The sequence below is a fragment of the Meleagris gallopavo genome, chromosome 5, assembly GCF_905368555.1.
Source record: "Meleagris gallopavo chromosome 5, MGAL_WU_HG_1.1, whole genome shotgun sequence".
Lineage (NCBI taxonomy): Eukaryota > Metazoa > Chordata > Aves > Galliformes > Phasianidae > Meleagris > Meleagris gallopavo.
Window position 1 is genome coordinate 51,695,884 of NC_139408.1, and position 20,137 is coordinate 51,716,020.

At 40.8% G+C, this 20,137-nt stretch overlaps 2 protein-coding genes and 1 pseudogene across 14 annotated transcripts in view; 1 reads left to right on the forward strand and 2 right to left on the reverse strand.

Annotated features, from left to right (window-relative positions):
• CLBA1 (clathrin binding box of aftiphilin containing 1) lies at nucleotides 1-16,064 on the forward strand. Of its 11 annotated transcripts, none has more exons than XM_085225744.1 (7): nucleotides 1-140; nucleotides 409-509; nucleotides 602-1,085; nucleotides 8,275-8,423; nucleotides 9,413-9,542; nucleotides 10,640-10,753; nucleotides 11,664-12,410. In XM_085225744.1, exons 3-7 carry the CDS (start codon nucleotides 648-650, stop codon nucleotides 11,829-11,831), a joined length of 999 nt encoding a protein of 332 aa, XP_085081870.1. In that variant the 5' UTR covers nucleotides 1-140; nucleotides 409-509; nucleotides 602-647; the 3' UTR covers nucleotides 11,832-12,410. The 11 variants fall into 11 exon arrangements, with proteins under 11 accessions (XP_085081870.1, XP_085081871.1, XP_085081878.1 ...); XM_085225745.1 differs by having other exon boundaries at nucleotides 607-1,085; XM_085225752.1 differs by lacking the exons at nucleotides 1-140; nucleotides 11,664-12,410 and adding an exon at nucleotides 13,250-13,413 and having other exon boundaries at nucleotides 223-509; nucleotides 9,413-9,556.
• On the reverse strand, nucleotides 1,080-3,684 carry LOC146544352 (uncharacterized; annotated as a pseudogene).
• Nucleotides 16,000-20,137, reverse strand: part of LOC100541609 (SERTA domain-containing protein 2-like) — a 14,366-nt gene continuing 10,228 nt past the window's right edge. For all 3 annotated transcript variants that reach the window (XM_003206770.5, XM_085225753.1, XM_010711998.4), the window contains exon 3: nucleotides 16,000-19,656. In XM_003206770.5, coding sequence (XP_003206818.1) covers nucleotides 18,801-19,652 — 852 coding nt within the window. In that variant the 5' untranslated portion in view covers nucleotides 19,653-19,656 and the 3' untranslated portion in view covers nucleotides 16,000-18,800. The remainder of the gene's footprint in view (nucleotides 19,657-20,137) is intronic.

Genomic DNA, 20,137 nt, shown 5'->3' on the forward strand with positions numbered 1-20,137 from the left:
CAGAACTGAGCTGCCGGTGCCTGTGGTGCCGCAGGTCACATTCGCCTCTTGGGTAATCTTTGGGACCTGGAAAGCCCACGCAGACAAAAAGAGCTCTGTTTGCAGCCAGCACCAGCTGGGTGGCAGAACTACAGGGCTGGGTAATGCCTAGGAGGTGTTCTCTGTGACTCCTGCACCCACTCCAGCACTCCCCGAATATCCAACAACTTCTGTTTAACATTTCCTGAAATATTGCTACTACCATAATGCTTTTTTTGTGCTATCAAAAATTTACTCCAAACTGCTGTGCAGTGCTGGAATGTGCTTGTTTTAACCTGAGCATTCTTTCTGCTGCCTTATCGGCTCGCGGTGGTCATTCCTACGCAGCTCTAATCACAGAAGTATTTATTTGCTATTCTTTCCTTGCAGGCCAACAGCTTACACAGGAGTGAGACCGAACAGCATGCACATGCCAATGCTGCAGGAGAGACTGAAGGACGTCCTGCTGTGATTCAGGGGATATTTAAGGGGTAACATGAAGAATTTGGTCATGTTTTAAAAGCATTCAGAGTTCTAATGCAATCGAACTTAACTGCTGGTTTGGTTTTGTTTTGTTTCTCAGCACAGATTTCACCAAACGATGCCTGAGTGGGGGTGGTTTTCCAAGCATGATGCAGAACCTGTTGCAGTCGGGAAGTCGCAGTAGCACAGACGCATCGTGCCGGGTGTGTGTGACAGAGCTGGAGGTGGGCGGTATGTCTGGCGGTGAGAATGGCTGGAACTCAAACGCAGGGACAAATAATGGAGGAATTACTCACCTCGAGGTAACGCAGCAGAGTCTCCCAGTACTGAAGAGCGACAGGCGGAGCTGTGAGGGGTCTGGTGAGAGCTGCTGTACCTCAGCGCCCAGCGGTTCCTGGGGGGAGTTTGAAGGCTTCAAGGAACCCTTGGGCAAATGGCATCCCAGACCTGATATCTTGCTGAAGTCAAAAAACACTTCTGATGGTGGTACAGGCGTGAGCAGAGGACATTGCAGTGCTGCTGCTGCCGGTCACTTCTGTTCCGAGCCATCTCTACGCAGTGAGGCTTCCAGCTCTCTGAATGAGGTAAGTGTTCGCAGTAAACCAAAGACCAGAAGTGTTCGTGTTACTGCTTCCTGCATCTTAAGATTTGTATCTGAATGTCTGCTCTATAGAGAATAACTCTGTCCAGGGAGAGAAACTGTCAGGCTGCTTTTTAGTTAACTCGAGTGGAACAAAATGCAACTTCTTTCCAGAGTTTGACAAATACTTCAGTTGTCCTGCTGGAGAGCTTTGAAGAATGTAACGTGCTGCTTTTCTTTTGGGCACCAGGAATGGGTTACAGCCCTTCGGAAACAATGGGCCCTGAAGCATCTGAGAGTTAAAAGCCAGGCAAAAGGAACGTAAGAAGCAAAGAGCTGGGAAGGCAGGTAACGAAAATAAAGTGGGCAGAAAGCCCGAGTTGCCTGCAAGCTTCTTGAAATAAACCAACATAAAATTGAGTTAGAAACTGACAAAAACATTAGCTTCTGTTGTGTAGTACGCTGCCTGAATAACCCAGCAGCCATTCTGGCATTTCGGACTGATCATGGGTAGAAGTTAATATGATACAAGAAAATGAATAGCAAGTAATTTAATACCATTCCTCTCCTATCATGGGATACATTCTCTTGTACGATGTTGGAACTAAAATCTGAATGCTTACTAAGTTGCTTGTTGAGCATAAGGGTTCTACTGACGTGCGGAAGATCAAACCCTGTAGCCTGTAAGGATATAGAGAAGGTATGTTTTATTGGCAATTGTGTAAAAGCCCTGGTGCAAGGGGGATAACTCCTCCAAGCTTGCACACCGTCTGGAAAAATTGTGCTACAGATATAGGGCAAACTAATACATAATCAATAGTTTCCCAGAATTCTGATACATATTCATTATACCCCAAAGCATGCAGATCCTCCCCTGTTGTGCGTGCGTAGTGGGTTGTGAGTTGAAGAATTTGTTGTCTTTTTCGTCAAGGTTTCTGACCTTTCTCGCCATAACTCCTGACAGAGAAGGGAGGCATCCCCCAAACTAGTTTTGTCTCGCTCTGTGGATATCTAATCACCTCCCTACCAGATGTCTCAAACCTTATCAGCATGGCCTTCATCCCCCCTCACAGACCCCGTGTCTGCTATCCCCCTTTCTCTAAAGAACTGTACATTCCTGCTTCTGTAAACTATCCCTAACTATTCCCCTCTATCCTACCCCCTATTCTCAGTTACTGCAAAACCTTCTTTTTGCCTTTTACTTTTCTACCTTTCAATTCCCCCCCTTTTCTTCAATCTAGCAGGATTTCTACCTGCTAGATTATTCCTTCTTAAAGTGTGAAATAAGCCCCACTTTCTACCTTTTGCCTTAACTCATGTTTATTCCAGACTTCGTACTTTTTTCTCGTATTCCGGCACAGGCACATAGAACACCTCATTACCACACAGGTAAGGCCTGCCAATAGTACCAGTATGATGCATACCAAGAAAAGTTGCCTTAACCATCTTAGATTTGGTAACCAGTTAGTAAGTGAGTCCCATAGATCTGTTTCCCAGCTTGTGTCATCCATGCTAGTCTTATGCAGAACCTTTGTCTGTTCCCAGATTTTCCTTAAGTCTGTTTCAATTCTCAAATTCTCATTTATGTAAGCACAGCAACTCTGTTTTATTATTGTGCATATCCCTCCTTCCTTAGCTGTTAACAGATCTAAAGCCAACCTATTTTGAAGTACCACTTTGGACAGGGAGGATACCTTCTCTTGGATTGCTCGTAATGCATCCGTTGTGGCATTTTCCACTATCTCCAGAGTTGCAGAGATATTTACTATAGCCTTTTCCAGCTGCACTACTCCTAGAGCTGGGATTAGGGCTCTCAGAAAGCTATGGAACCCTGTATTATACCTAGCTAGGGGGCTGTATGTGTGCTTAGTTCGAATCCAAGGGGTTCTCAAGAGTCAGGCCTTTCGTGCCTGGCCATCTCCACATAGCCACCAGTAGCCATGAGGTAACTTACATGGCCTGTTTATGTTTTCCTGGTGGGTGAAAGATGTTCCCATCCCTACAATTCCAAGTATGTTTTTATCTGAGGCCCATTGTGATGCTTCGTCAGTTCTAGGATCACATCCCTCACCTTGCTTCCACCTTCCAGTTTCACTAGTTCCTGATACTGCTTTAGAGTTCTTATATTCCCGTCTACACCCTAAGCCTGTCAAATTTCGCCATCCAACCCCCACCCCACCTTTACTATCATGTTTCCTATCTATAAAGATAGATCTAGTAGAATTGACAGCTAACAAGTCAAACTTAGGACCCTTATCTTCTATCCCAAATTTGCATTTCCCATGTTCCACCTAATTTGGAATTGTCCAGTTTAAGGCAACTATCCCATAAACTGGTATTCTTCCCTCCCCTCTAGGGAGGGCTGTACATATCCAACATGATCTATTGAGAGCTTGACCAATTTTCTCAGTCATTCTCAGGTAACTATTCTCCTGCCATGCTGTGACCACTACCACTAATATACTGGATATAATCAAATGCTTATTCATGCTTCAAATCCTGATCTTCAATTATCCTCTTTCTTCTGCGGCCTAGTTGCTTTCTTCAGGTGGGTATAATGTATCCACGATGTCAGTCCCTCCAGTTTTGCAGCAGTGTGGATTGTCAGAAGGTAGGATCCTTCCCACTTCGGTCTCAAAGGTGAATTTGAGAGGGATTTAACTCTCATAACTCTCATTACCGGGCATAGTCGCCCAGTAATATATCATGTACAGGGCCATCAAGGCTTCACGCCCTGGTATCAAATACTGTTTTCTTGACTTTCTTTAACTGTCTCGCCAGGCTAACTATATATTCACTTAACACTTTGTCTCCCACCTGTGTGGATATCCCTTTTTGTACAGCATAAGGTCGCCCATAAAGAATTTCATATGGGCTTAATCCCTCCCTGGTTTGGAGTTTAGTTCAAATTCTTAAAATTGCCAGAGGCAGTGCCTGTGGCCATGAAATTCCAGCTTCTTGGCTCAATTTTACTATTTGTAATTTGATCAGATGATTCATTTTCTCCACCTGGCCACTTGACTGTGTATGGTGTATGTAATTGCCAATCAATTTGCAATAATATTGCTGAACCACCTTAGCAATAATCTTGATCTGATGAGATTACTGCAGGAACCCCGAACCTCGGAATTATTTCATGTAACAACGCTTTTGTTACTTCCCGCGCCGTATTAGTTCTACAGGGAAATACGTTTTCAGGATGGCCAGAGGTATCAGTTAAATCAACATGTACCTGTACCCCCCTTTCCTTGGCAGTTCTGAGAAATCAATTTGCCACTGTTGTCTTGGATAGTTTCCTTTCCCTATCTGCCCTAATAAGATTTTATGTCCAGATTTGGGATTGTTCTGCAGACAAATTTCACATTGTTGAGTCACTTGTTTAACAGTGGAGTATAAAGTTTGGGCTATCTGCTGGGCCAAATACTTGTACAGTGCCTCAGCTCCCCAGTGTGTTTTTCTATGTTCAGCCCTTACTACCGCCCGTAATAAGGCTGTGGGGATGACTGCTCTACCCCGTGGGATAGTGACCCATTCTCCCTTTCTTACTTGTCCTTCTAAATCCTTTATAAGAACTTTATCTTCCTTCGAATACGTGGGTTCACTATCAATTTGGATTTTACCATCTGGAACTAGAGGATGCAATTCTATCGGATCTTCCTCTGCTGCTCTTTTAGCCTCTTGGTCTGCGAAAGCATTACCTATCTCATCTGGTGTTTTTCCTCTTTGATGTGCTCTGCAATGCATAATGGCCACCTTTTTAGGTAGCTGCACTGCTTCTAGAAGTTTGAGAATTTCTTTGGCGTGTTTGATGCCTTTTCCTTGGGTTGATAATAGTCCTCTTTCTTTCCATATTGCTCCATGGGTGTGTACCAAGCTAAAAACATATTTTGAGTCAGTCCATATATTGATCTTTTTCCCTTCTGCTAGCTCTAATGCTCGAGTTAGAGCTATGATCTCTGCCTTTTGTGCTGAGGTGTTTGGAGCTAGGGCCTTGGATTCTATTACCTTGCTATCGGTTGTTACAGCATACCCGGCTTTACTCCCTGATGCACAAAGCTACTACCATCAGTGTACCACGAGTCCTCGGCATCCTCTAGGGGTTCTTCCTTCAGGTCCACCTTAGGCTGGAATACACTACTTCTAGACAGTCATGTGTCACAGGTTCTCCTGAGGTTCCACTGAGGAATGATGCTGGGTTGATAATATTGGTTACTACTTGTCTTGTTCCACAAGAATAGCTTGATATTTAAGGAACCTTTGTGGTGAAAGCCAGTGTCCCCCTTTCACCTCCAGCACTGCTGAAACTGATGTGTTTTAATGTTTACCAGGCACAGGTAAGCACACTAACAAAAAGAAAAATGAAATGAAATACTAACAAAATAGCAAGACTTCATTATTACTACTTTTATGAATTAAAACGTGAGAAAAAGGAGAGCAGTCAACTCGGGCTTTCATGGAGCTAATAGCACTTCATAGCTCACAGCTTATAGTCTGTAAAATCAGTTTTTACATGGAGGGAACAGAGTTTTGTGGAGCCAGGCTTCCCTGTCCCTGTGGAGCTTTGCCTTTTGCAGAGGCTTTGCTCAGGAAAGCTCAGTGCTGAGCATGGGGTGAGCTGTCTAGCATTGGTAGAACAGAGATCACAACATAACTGGTGACGAGTTGCTGGTATGCATATACAGAAGTTAAATTCTAGGGTTGGAATTTCAGACATGCAGTCTTATGCCGAAAAGCAGAGTGTGTGGTGACCAGGGCAGAAATATAACAGATTGTATGGTTTCTTTCTTAGAAGTTGTACATATTAATCTAATTGTAGCCTTTGCTTTAATATTTTTTTCGTGTTTATTAAAGTCAAAAGGAAATATCCAACGTGAGCTGAAACTTTAGGCAGAGTTAAAATACTTAAGGTGTCTTTTTCTTAGGGTAGAGAAGCAGCTGCAGTGCTGCTGGAAATTTCTTTGGGAGTAGAACACACACGTTGTTTGTCATTCATTCCTGTTCTTTTTATATTGTTTATTTGACATCATAAACTCCTCAGGTTGGGGTGCAGTCCTTCAATAGAGGAAGGTTGGAAGGGATCTAGAGATCATCTGAGGTCAGATGTCTGACCTCCAATATCTATTGCATCAGTTAATTAAATTATAACAGTCAGGAGCAGAGTCCCCTACTTAAAAATGAAATCACCATTTCCTTGCAGTAGCAGGATACTTTGCCTACAATCATAGAACCACCAAGGTTGGAAAAAATCTCCGAGATCATCCAGCCCAACCATCCACCTACCACCAATATTCCCCACTAAACCATGACCCTCACTACAGCATCTAAACGTTTCTTTAACACCTCAAGAGTTGGCGACTCCACCACCTCCCTGGGCAGCCCATTCCAGTGCCTGGCCACTCTTTTAGAGAAGAAATATTTCCTAATGTCCAACTGAATCTCCCCTGGTGCAACTTGAGGCCATTCCCTCTCGTCCTGTTGCTAGTTACACAGGAGGAAAGGCCGACCCCCAGGACTTAAAGGATTTTTCTTGTGTTCTTTAAATTCAGGCCATTGTAAGAGGAATGAGTGTACTTGCTTAAGCAAGTGCTCCGATGTAGTATAGAGGATTTTTTCAAAAAGCAGATTTGAAATTTTTGCATTTGTATTTTTATCATCAGTACAAAGGTGCAAGTTAAATGGAAATTACCTGCATTTTGTGTTAAAACACACACTGAAATAGACAGTAATAAAAACAAAATTAATACCAGAGAAGATCTTGTGGTTTTCCTGTGCATCGAGCTGTTCATCTGGCTTGATAAGCTGTACTCCAGTGGCTTGTGTGCATGTCTGTGCAACATCACAGGTTGCAGGGAGAAATGACAAACAAGGAAGATCTCTGCTTTCCTTTGTTACTTCTTCTGCAAGTGTTCTGTCATGGAATTCTGCTTTTCAAACACTTTTCTCCTCCGTATAGTTTAAGTTCACTAAAGCGATTTACAGATCAGTTTAAAGTTTTGTGATATTTTGGGAGAGTTTTGGAGGGTTTTATCCAGGAGTTTTTGAGAGTCTCTGCAGTCACCCATCAGGAAAGGCAGTTCAGTAAGGGCTGAATTTCAGGGATGGCCGTGTGGGCTACGCTGCACTTCTGGGAGCATGCTCAGAAGCACAGAACCCTCTGCCAGCTCTGCTGACTGTGCACGCCCTCAGTACTTCCACTATTCACTGCATTTGTCTGAGTTCAGTATAATGAAACTGGAAATATCTCAATTCGTTTCAGTCATTTGAATTCCAATTAAACCAACCTGTCAAAGTATCCACATTTATTTTTTTCAGATCAGATTGTTGATTGCTAGGCAGGAAAAACAAGCTGGCTGGGTTCGTTCTCCAGTTTTCACACAGCATCTCTGCTCCTGGACTGCAGTCACACTGCAGGGTGTTAAATGCAATGAAGTACTTTGATTTAGAAAACTTGAGTATCTCCTTATTTGGAGAAATAAAGCTTCTGGATGAGATGACACAACAACATCCCTTTAGGATAGGATGTCAATTACGCACGTTTTCCCTTGGTTGTGCATTTCCTGCTCCTTGGATAACCCTGTTACTTCCACTTGTCCTGTTTACATGAGGTTAGATTACTCATGGCCACGTCCATCCTGCAAACCTCCTTATCACTGCTGGAAGAGGAATGAGTTTGTAAATCAGACCAAACTTCTTAATGTAAGCCGGAAAACGTTTGGTGCAAATGCAAGCATCCAGATACATAGTGACCTCAGCTTTTATGTGGACTTGTGCAGTCCAAGTATTTACTGGTAACTATAAGTTAAGTTACACTTGGTTGCATTAGATGTGGTAGAAATACTGTTAGTAAAATAAGCTTTGAGTTGATGTGTGAGCATGTGTTGGTTTTGGCCTGGACTGAATTTCTTGAGAAGGAGTCTTGACTGCTAGTAGGCAAAGCAGTCCGTAACGTAGCAGGTAGCAGTTGTGACATTACAGAGGAAGGTTCATCAGAAACTCTTGGATTCTTGCTTTTCCTCCTCTAATGATAAGTAAATACTCAAAGCACTGAACTATGGGCTCAGTCCCCCTGTGTTATTAATATTAATACAGATTTTAAATACAGTTAATAATACATCAGTAGAAACATTGTTCTGTGGTGAGCTGTGGGTTGCCAATGTGTAGCATATGGAATGAAACTCTCTTTTTTTTTCTAGGCAGACCTCTGCTATGAGGGTATATTTAAATCAGGCTTTCCAGAAGTCCTTGTATCGCAGTCCAACGAGAGCATAAGAAGCCTGGATCAAGTACTTGGTGTGAATAATGAAGATGTTGGGATTCCTGAACTTACAAATAATCGACTTTGGTAATGAGTTTAGTCAGGAAAAAAAAAAAGTTCCTCAGTAATCAAACAATTATGTTGTTTATAGTTTAAATATTTGTGGTATTGGCAACAAACTTAAGAACCATTTTAATCACTGTGCTCCTTCAGTGTATAGATCTTCCCAATTATGTATTGTGTTGGTCAAGGAAATGGATAATGTTTTAGCCATGGGAAAGCAAGTTAGAGAATATATCAGAAGTACAAATTTCTGAGTTTTTCCTGTTGTTGGTGCTCATTCTTATGATTCAGCTTCTGGAATGCCAGAGCAGCCAGCAGGCAGCCTGTTCTTCCTGTTTGCTCGTCCTTTCTTTACAACACAGCTGACTCAATTCTCCATCATCTGAAGCAGGAGTTTTGCTGCTCCTTCTGCTGACAACCCACACCTTTTTTTTCCCCTCCCCATTTCTCTCAGGTGGTGACCACTTTTCACATTAAACTAGATTTTCTTCAGAAGCTGTGGTGCATCCAACTTCTTTCCTGAGGTTGTGTTAATGGCAGTTAGTATCACCTAACTTACTCCTAGGACAGCTGGAATGGTCTCTGTTTCATAGTATATGTGTCCAGATCAGGTACCAGCAAGTTAAATAGTAGCAAGTTGCAGCAGTGAAGTATAACTGACATGGAGGAGAAACGTCTGAGGGACGGATTATGCAAAGTAGAAAATTAATAGGGCTGAACTCTGTACCCACCTTACAGAAGCGATTGATTAGTATGAACTGTGGGCATGTAACAAACTCTGACATGTATTTCTAATGCAGTTCTCTGAGAAGCCTCAACGTACAGTTATGTTGGCTGTTTCCATTAATCATCATGGAGATTTATTAGTGTGTCGGGTTGATACTTTGAACGAATGTAGAAATAGCTTTAAGATAAAGGTAGGCTAGTACACAGCTGTATGTACAGAAAGAATTACATATGTCTTCTGAAAACTTTGTATGCCATCTAACCTCAACTTGTGTTTTCTTTCCTAGCATTGATTCTGGAAACATATGGAGAACTCTTAGAGACTTAGATAATACCTCCAGATTAAGACATCCCTGGAGTAAATCTCACTGCCAAGAAAACCTTCTGAGTGTTCTTGGAATAGATGCAAATCGAACGGTAATTGAGCAAAGGTCTGCCAGTATGCCAGTATAAACTTTTGGTTGCAGGTTGGATTTTATGTAAGCTATACATGCAAACACATGAGGAACAAGATCTGGATGAGTTATAAGTTTATGTAAAGAGAGCCTTTTCAAGTGGTAGTCTCACGTTTTCTCATCATTGTGTGTCAGTAAGGATGAAATTGTGTAGGGATCAAATTTTGATCATCTTTACGCTGAGGTCTCAGTTCTGTGGCACCCTGTTGCATTAGATAGTATGTTCAGCTTCAGGTATGAATGTAGAAATAGCTTTCAGATGTATGCGTACTGGATGGTTTTCTTTCTTTCTTCAGAGTATGAAAAAGATGTCAGTCTCTAATATCTTTCTGTTAAGTGAAAATTGGATTTGAATCAGTGAGGCTACTAAAGTAATCGCTGGGTGTTTTTATTGCATATGAACTGGAAGTGTGCTTCACTTCCCTTTTCCTCAGAAGATTCCATCTGTTTTTGCAAGACTTGAGAGGAATATGTTTTAAATTGAAAGGAGAACGAACTATCAATATTGAAAATCTCAAATGTCTCTGTTTAATCTCTTGTTTTGGGAAGATAAAGGCATGGGGGATGGTTTAGTGTTCAACCTGGTTATTTAGATGGCATGAATCAGTTGTTTGTGCTTCTCAGAGTAACTATTCCAGTTGATGATTTCATTGCCATGATGCGGTGCTGTGTGCAATCGTGAACTGCAGGAGCTGTCATCTAGCAGGAGGAAATGGGAGACGTTTCTCCAACACTCTAACTTCCCCTTCTGTCCTTTCCTTGCCCATTGAGATATTAGCAGTGTGCTGCTTTTAACAATACTGATTTTTCATATATTTTCTAGTTTAGGCTAGTGGTGATTTTATTCAGAAATAGCTTAATTTTGAAATTACAATTTAAGTCATGATTTGGTTCACATGTATGGGTCTCTTTCTTGCCAACGAATTGTTTCAGTGCCAGGGAAACATGACAAATACAGCTTCGGAAAGTAGAATTTGATGTTGTTATTTGAGAGGAAACTTTTCTTTAGATTGAGATCAGATAGTCATTAGTAAAGAAAATGTAAATTTGCTTTCTTAGGACTTTCCGGAGTGCCAGAATGACATCACTGAGGAATCAAATGCTAAAGATAATGAAGACTTCAGATTTGACGGATTCAGTATTAATAACTGCAAAGCACTGATCCAGACCAAGGTAAGAACTGCTCTAAACATAAGTACTTGAGGGAAGCATACAGCATATTTTATGTGTTCATCTGTGCTGCTGTCAGCTGTTAGAGCATATGTGCTGGCTTAACAGCTTGGTCCTGATAGGACTGTGTGTACGTACAGTTGTATTTCACCCATCAAAACCTACTTGACTGCTTCAGAAAAGGTAAAACATAACATCCCAAATGCAAAACCATATAATGTAGAGGATGCTGAAATGTGTGGTTATTTGCTAAGCACCCTGGCTGCTGGTCAAACTATTTACTGGGTGGGAGGGAGCAATAATACCTAAGATACTGTCAGGGTGTATGTCAGAAAATGACAGAAGAAAATCAGTGTGTTAAAGGATAGACGTGATGAACACTGAGAGACACTTGTGGCTTGCTCCTAAGATGCATTGTAAGGGAGACACAAGAAACAAGGTTCCTTGTAAAGAAATTGCATTTGAGCTTGCATTGCACATATTCAGAAAGATTCAGATTTGGTTTCTCCACTGTAGGAGAAAACAGGAACTATCTAAAGAGGAAGGTAGAACTGATGTTAACAATTACAGGGTTATTTTTGTTTTGTTACAGAGAAACAAAAGTGGGAATTGTTATCTGTGCATTTGCCTTCAGTCAAGCAGGCATTTATAAGCTCAGTTTCCTTCATGCAGTGCAACCTGGAGGACGATTCTGTCATTCTGCATTACTTAAAAAAAAAAAAAAATAAAAAAATGAATCAGTTGCATTCTGTTTTTACCAAAGTGCTTGAGATCAGCATTCTATGGGTTGTTTTTTTTTTTCTCCTTTATGCTGATTTTTATGAAGTCTGTCTTAAAATCAGATACAAATATGCTATGTGATTAAGTTAATGTAGCACAGAAAATATTAACTTGCTTTTAATTTTTCACTCAGCTTTCTGTATTGCCAGATTCCAGACAGGATCAGCTTTTCACTTGTAACCTCTTTCTGAAAACCACATCATCAAATGGGAACATGCAATATATAACAACCCCAAGGAAGAAGCACATTTTCAGTACACCCCACCTAAACATGAAATTTTTCAACAGTGATGTTTGCTGAACCAAATGCACTTTTTAATTGTTTTCCTTCTTTTTGAATAGAATGCATTCTCTTACTGGCTTTGTATTGGTGACTGCAGATGTTCATTAGGGAAGTATTACTGTACAGGAGGTACCTAAAGCCACATTATTAGAAGGAATTTGTCCCATCTAGTTATGAAGTCAAAAGGTGCAATTTTGTCCTGAGAGGTTTTGCTGCTGATTCATCTTTCTTACAGTAAATCCAGCTGCAATCACGCTTTAAAGATCCTCTGGACTGTTCTTTGGAATTACTGACATCTCAGGCCTTAAAGCCTCTGAAAAACCTGGTTTCTATGCCAAAACCTGAACACACCTCAAGTGTGTTGTGAAGCGACATCATCTCTTCTGTTTGGTCCAGTCTGAATCGGCTGAGATCTGCTACTTTGCCACGATGAAATGAGCCTTCTGCAACCTGTGGCTTTCATTGGGGTTGAGGAAGGTAGAGCTTCTGTGTATTGTGAGAGCCTGCTGTGGAAATACAGGTAGTCAATGGCACGATCAGATTGAAAATGTTTTGTCCTGGCATTGGTTGCTAACTGAAATAAATTGCATCTCTGAAGCTGATTGTGTCAGGGCCTGTTGGATTTGTTCAGCAGACATACCACACATAGTCCTGCTTGCCACAGCTGAACAGCAGGACTTGTACTGCACAGTGCTTGAAACATGGCCCTAAACCTGTTGAAGTTTTCTGTTCTAGCCCCTCTCAAAATGGGAACTTCGTACAATTTTATTTTTTTTTTAAAGAAGTTGTTAACTCATTCAAGCTCATCCTAAAGAAAATGCTGAAGCATCGCACCGTGGAGCAAACTGATATTCCTGAACTAAGTTGGTTCATTCATGATGTGTCTTCTCTACTCCTGAAATTAAGAAAACCAGTCAACAACGGCAGACTCCAATTCTTCATCCAGCAAACTGTTCAGCAGGGCAATTACAGTTGCTCTATCTTAGTAATGCATATGATACCTCAATGCTATTAGCATGAAGCAAACTGTACAGTGGTCCTCTGTAAACAGTAACAGAGCCTTTGGAAAAGTGCTGTTTGAAAGCAGGCAGCTCAGCAGTTTCCCATCCTCTCAAAAGGAGTTCTGCAGGGCTGGGCTGAAGGCTCCAACTGCATTCAGCAGCAGGGTGAACTTTTGCACCCCAACACTGGACTTGAAAACAGTTTGAATTTCCCCTGCAAGTCTTTCAGAGAACATAAAGGTGTATTCAGTGGTCTGTAGTAACAAACTCAGTAAATACTAGCAAATTGTCAATAAGTTAAGAATGTAAATTTGAGGTTGGTATTGAAAACAATTATAAGAATAAAATCTCATTTTTATTATTTCAGAGAAGCAGAGCCCTGAAGAAGATCCTTGAGAGGGCATTTTTTAATGTGTTACTGCTATCTTTTTGCAGGTTCTGCTTTCACTGACATTATATCAATGCATCAAGGAATTTTTGCACCATTCCCCCAGGGAATGCGCCTCAGCCACAGAAGCAGTCTTGCAGCCCTGTCTAAGGGAAAGGGAAATTACCTGTGTAATTTGATTCAGCATGGAAAAAACTACTGGGCTTCCAAAGATGATGGTCTCTGTGTTTCAGCTTTTTCTTTTTTTTTTGGACAGATGCTCTGGGCTACCTGAGTACTGCAGCACACGACAGGTGAGAGAGGATCTGTGATTCCTGTCTTCAGTCCGAGCTCATTTATTCAAAGAAAAGGACTCACAGATAAGAAATTGTAAAGCAATTCAGTTCAGCATCAAGTCTGTGGAGTCCCCGCTGCCTGCATCAGAACTAGGACACGAGCTATTTGGGGGATACTCACACAGAAAGGGAGACGGGCCTCTCCAAACTTGTTAGTAGATCATTTTCAGCTGTAGACCAGCCTTGCCTTCTATTCTTATCTTTGGAAACAAGGGGTGACGGAAAACCCTATGATGTGTTTTGCACAAACTCTCTGTTCATTTCCTTTTGTCATTTCCTTGTTGCCTTCCTGGGCACGAAGCCAAGCCTGCTAACAATCGCCACTCACCAACTCCTGAAATACACAATTGTATGAAGTAGGAGCAGGTGTTCGTTCTGTGAAAATGATACAGGGAGGAAAAGCTTTGCAACTTAGCGTGTTTAAAGCTACAAATTTCATCACTTCCAATCTTACTTTTGAGCTCCCAACTGTGAAATACTCTAGTTTTGAGGAACTAAACTTGTCACTCTACTCTGTGTCTGTGAAAGGTAAATACCACAGAGCTTGGCGTTTGTTCATGGTTTTGAAAAGATGAAAACTAAAGCAAGGTGAGAGCTTTACATTGCAGAGCTGGACAGAAATGCATTTTTCTTCCTGTTTGAAACTAGAGGGAAAATATATCCACAGAACAAAGTTCTACAAAGTTCAAATCACAGATGTGGTTCCTCTATAGAAGGAACGTTGTGTACAGTTTGAGTAAAATAGAACAACAACAAAAAAAAACAAAACAAAAAACAAACAAACAAAAAACATCCAAACGATCCCACTGTGAAAGACTGAAAACATTTCAGTGATACTCTGCTCAAAGCTGTAATCTCTTAGGGACTCTTATTCCAACAATCAATCCTTAGAGTTGAACAGAGCAGAGGCACGGTTTTGGGAGGTTTTGTCTTTGAAGCATCATATTCCTACTGGTAGAGCTTATTTTTAGAAGTCCAAATTAAAATACATATAATTTGATAACATAAACAGCAATCCAGACCCCAGTATGAGTACACCTGTGAGTATACTATCTAAGTATTCCTGAGTATACTGTAGACCCTCCATTTCATAGGTATATGAATTTTAAAAAAGCTTTAGATGCTGACCTTGATCACTACAGATTTGTCTTCACATGAGGGGTGCTCCTGCCCATTGACCATCCTTGAGGCCCTACTCTAACTCACTCCAAAATGCTGCAGTCAGAGGTGAACACAGATTCCAGCATTTATAATATACAGCATTTATAGACCGACCTTAAGAGTGAATGTGGGAGTAGCCCACAGTACTTACTCCTATTCCAGTTAAAACAGCAGAGAAAATCTGACTAAAAACAAGCTACATTGAAATTAGATGTCAAATCCACAAAGCCACTTGGATTTGAGTTTATCTTGATAGACTGAAGGGGGGGAAAAAAAAAAGCAAAAAACCCACCACCATCCAGCTCAGCTTAAGTGCCAAAGCACAGCCAGTCCAGAACAGTGCTCTCTGGGTCCTAATGAGGGAAAAATGTATGGAATGAAGATTACAGATTTTTTTTTTTCTTTTTTTTTCACTAAAGGCAAGATGCTGATGAATACTAGGATATTAGGTAAATACCTGAAAGCCAAACAACTGCCCACTTCCACGAATGCTTGATTTAATAATACGTACTTCACTGATGCATCTTAATAGCTTAACTCTCCTAATACTGGTTTTTAAATAGCTCAAAATTAGTTTGGGAACTAATTATAATTCATTTTCCATGCAGAACTCATGCATATGTTACCTTGTGTGTACTTCCATGTTGTGTGAGCTGGAAATTACTCTTGTTCCATATCCCAGCACACAGAACATCGATCCAATGAGAGCATTCCAAGTATTGCCTACACCTCCCCTGCCAGCCATGCTACACCAGCACTGTGCATCATGTTGAAGCCAGATCCTTCAGAGTGGCTAAAACTGAGGCAAGCAAATAGAGAAACCTCACACTACGTTTGAAGTCTCAGCATGATCTGATTCCCTCATTTTCTTAATATGCTGCACTACTGTACCTTCACGAAGGCAGCTTTCCTATTAGTGAGTTTCAGGACCCATCAGGTGAGCAGGTCTGTGCTGCTGCAATGCCCTCACAGCCAAAAGCTCATTTCTGGGAAGTCGCTTCCAGACTCACATTGTTCAGGCTGTGCTCAGCAGCCTCCGTGGCAACAGGCAGGAGGAGTGCCTCACATATAAGCTGCAGTCAGTAGCTCTGCCATTAAGCCAAGGGATCCCCACTCTTCTGCAGTGAACTTCATTTTAGTGGTTGACAACAGGAAGAGAGTAGAGAACTTTAAACTTGAAGTCATCGGTGTAATCTCCAGTGGAGACCTATGGGAAAACGTCACATCTTTCAAAGGACAGAGATGACTGAAGAGTGGCAAGATCATTCATCTATAAAAGAAACACTGAAGACTTCAAAATATAAATGGTTAAACTGCAAAACTGTGGCTTTTATTTCCAAACATACAATAAATAGGTCCACCACAACTAGCCTCTAACTTCATTTTACATGGAAGGATTTTAAAATTAGTTTGTGCATATTTAAAAAAAAATAATAATAATAATCAAACTTCCCTTTGCACATAATTCCATACATAACCCAACTGCATTACATACCAGCTTACGGTCTTGGCACTGTGATGCAAGCAACCAATTAGAAACAGAGCTTTGTGGCAAGAGATTGAACAGAAATCACATTTTGTACTGTTGATGAGACGTACTAACAATTCAATCTATGTCTGAAGTGTACAAAAAACTTTTAGCATGTAAATGCTGAAAAGCAAGTCTCCCTGTGGGGGCTGCAAGGTTTAAGCGGATTTATTAACTGTTTGCTATTTGCTACATGATATAATTTTCATACCAAAATACCTTTACTGCATAGTAACATTCCATATTTTCAAATGCAAGAAGAAATTAAATGCAGTCTTTTTGCTTTATTCCTCATCGCTGAATTTAAAGACATTTTTAACCATAACTCTGCTTCATCACAGTGCAGAAGGCCCTTAATATTTCAAGGATTTATTCAGGCATATCTTTAATACAAAAGTAGAGGCTGAGGAAAAGCCAGAGTAGTCTATACACAATGCACAATCTGTGTACATTCTGAAGCTGTACCTCTTCAAGAACTACTTATACACTCTTCAAACAAATCCCTTTATCCAGCAATTCAAAATACTTTAGATCAGAAGTTTTATATTAGAATCAATACATTATATGCATATAAATACATTTATACCCTTCGGTTGCTGAACAACCCAGATGGCTGTGAGGATGTGACCTGAACTGGTTCTCCACTGGTCTGGGATACCAAACTGTATTGGCAGCTCACTGTTAACCCAAACAGTCACAGTAAGAAATGGAGATCTTTGCACAAGGTAGGTGTGCTACAGCATCAGTTAAGACTAGAAATAGTAGGTGACATCCCGGCACCTTCAGCAGGGCCAGGGCTCCAACTTTTGAGATGCAACACCTGGGCAGTGTTTTCTTTCTCTGCATATGCCCTGTTCATTTAGAGTCCCAGCAGAACAAAAACAAAACGAACAAAAAAAGAAAACCAAAGCAAAGCTTTTACCACTACAAATTTTCTTATGAGACAGGTGCTGCAGCTTTCAAGAGCAAAGTAAAAGTTCTGTCATTAAAAAAAAGCAAACAAAACTCCCACCCCCTTTCCCCCCCCCAAAAAAAACCAACCACTAGTGTGCAAGTGTGTACTTCAGAAGACAACAGCAAGGATCAAATACAGACCTCAGTTCAAGCTGAAACACGGTAGCCAAACTGCCTTACAGAAAAATAGCTCTCACTGCAAATCTCATCTTCAGTTAACGAGTGCGCTTATATATACTTATATACACACCTGCCACACGCACACAAAACCCTCCTTCCCCCATCCTTCAGTACAATCTGCAGCATAATCATCATTAGCAACTGCCAGAACGCTTTGGAAGCACGCAGGCAGCCCCTGAGCTCCCCCAGCACCGCCTCGTCGCGAGCGTTTCAGGAGCATTCAGAACAGCACTGGTGCAGCGAGGAGCGTTCTCAACTTTGTCTCTCAAAGGATACAGCAACGCTGACTCTTCGAGTATCCTCCAAAGGTGCTAGAAGTTTTAAGTTTGAAGCGTTTCTTTCTACAATGCCAGGTATACAAACGTGGATCTCTTTTAAATAATATTGCACATAAAAATCATCTTAAACTTCGTAGTGAAAGCAAGGTTGGAGGACAGTGTTTCCCAAAACAGATTAAAAAGCTACCTGTACATATTAAGTTTTAATTTAAAGAACGCCAAGATTATTCAAAATCTAAGCACGTAATACTGACAGAAAAATGTTAAATTGCACAATCTACATATAAATTACATTTGTAAATACTTAAAAGTTTTTAAACATCGAATACCCTTGATTTCACCAATCAGCTGGGTCACTGTCAGAGGATCAGCTCGATGAGTTAGAAGTACTTTCCCCCAGAAAAAAAATAGAAACAAAAAGATCTGCAGTCTTAGACGAAGCACTGGAAAGAGTTAAAGCATTTCAGCTCAGAGGTAGTGCTAAACACATCCAACTAGAAGTCCATTATATCTGAACTATGATGAAATAACGTAGTAAAATGTAGAAAGACTATAAAATTTACAAAAATAAATAGTTCTGAATGCTTTAGAAAATGCAAGAGACTTTGTTGACAAGTGTCTTGATCTGCTTTTCCGACCAAAAGAAAGCAAAGCGTTGTCTCATTTTTAAAATATACCCATCTCTAGTAATGTGTCTGCATCCATTCAATCCAACTACGCAACTTGACGTATGCTGACGTGGCATAGACTCTGATATTAAAAATAAAGTGGAGGCTTTGTAAAAGATCATCTCATATGAAATTTGTTTTGCATGTAAATTCTTCTGACAAATTAAAAATTGCACATAAAAAAGTTTATTGAAAGAGGCATGAGGGGTGATAAGGGTATGTGCCTATTGTTCCACATGTACCCTGGAGGGAAAAAAAGATGATTGCACAGTTCTGATAAATAAATATTTCTTAAAAAAAAAAAAAAAAAAGAAAAAAGAAAAAAGGACCACCACCTTCCAGGTTTATAAGTTTTGGAATTATTTAGGAAACCTCACTATAGACAAGTTATTTTTAGCTGTGTTTTAAATAATTCTTTACAACGTTTCCAGTGGCTTTTATCCTGAAACCAAATGAAAGCGGCAGTCAAAAAGTATCTTTGGGTAAAACAAATATCAGGATCCAACCAGAATCTCCATGATGTGGTCCAACTCACTCAGATCTGTTCTACATATTTGAATGTTGTTAGCTGAAGAAGAATTACAAGTTGGAAAGGTCTTCAATGGCTCTTCTGTAGCAAGAGGTGGTGGTCTGGGCGGCATCAGCGGGGGGCAACAGAAGTCTGAATCGTACATTGAAGTATCGATATCTTCAAAAATGTCATCTATTGCCAGATCCTTCAAGTAGCTGGTTGAATTGGAAATCTCAAAGGAACCAAACACGCATTCGGCTCCCTTCAAATCCTGTCTGTCGTCTTCTAGTTTTAGACCGGGATTTTCTGGAAACTTTGGCTGGTCATCTCCAGTAGGAACCAGACAAGTAGGTGGGCTTATATCTTCTACAAAGTCTAAATCCTTCAGAATAGACGAAATAGCAGACGACATATCATCATCTGAAACTATTAGCAGGCTATTTTCAATCGGGTCCTCTGCAGACCTCAAGTCACAACAGTTAGACTCTTGCTGACTAATACCTGAAGGCAGCTGTAGGGAAATCCCAGATGATTCCATCCCTGTGTAGCTGGGAGAACTAGGAGTAATGCCAGTGCAGACGGCAACTGCCTGCTGATTACTCTCTTGTCTCATTTCCTCTTGAATTTGCCGCACTGTGTTGGCTATGAGGACAGAGCGGTGCAAGTTCGGTTCCACCAGCATTTTGTAAGTCTGTAGCTTGGTGAGGCACATGTTAAGCACCAGCTGCCTCTTAACTGGATATGGCAGATTTCGACTGGAATCGAAGGCACTAGAGAGACCAGCCATGTTCTCCTCATAGTCACTCAGTTTGCGTTTTAGGCCTCTCCCCAACATGAACCTGAAAGAGAAGAACTCTGAATTAACATTGGCCAACACGGCGACTTCTGTAAGATCTCAACAGGCACCTTCAGAAGTCCACAGCAATCAATTTACTCGGTGAATTAAAATTCTGAAGCTGTAAAACACTGAAAGACAGTACAAAATCCTATATAAGATAATTTAAGTCAGAAGATGCACCTTCCAACTGCACTTGTTCTCAACATTTTTTCAAAGGAAAAAACATTAGAAATAGAGTAAGTGCTGTCCAAAAAAGCAGCCTAAGAACTTCCAATTCCCATTTTTAATGTTTACTTTCAACTCTACTATGAGAATAAGAACTTTATAGGTTATCTGTGTTTTTTAACCTCTACCATTATAATTACACAGCATATGAGATTCATTACTGAAGTTTAAAGTCTTACATCCGTAAGAAATGAAGCAGTTGCTTAGCAGTTTAACTAAGGAATGAGAGGAAATCTGGCAGTGTCTCAGAGCTCAAA

Bases quoted from the DNA above. Each gene is read 5' to 3' on its own strand.
- CLBA1 (XM_085225744.1), top strand. From the start codon at position 648: ATGATGCAGAACCTGTTGCAGTCGGGAAGTCGCAGTAGCACAGACGCA. The intron at 8,424-9,412 runs GTAATGAGTTTA...TTTCTTTCCTAG, and splicing joins CTTACAAATAATCGACTTTG to CATTGATTCTGGAAACATAT. The intron at 9,543-10,639 runs GTAATTGAGCAA...TTGCTTTCTTAG, and splicing joins GAATAGATGCAAATCGAACG to GACTTTCCGGAGTGCCAGAA.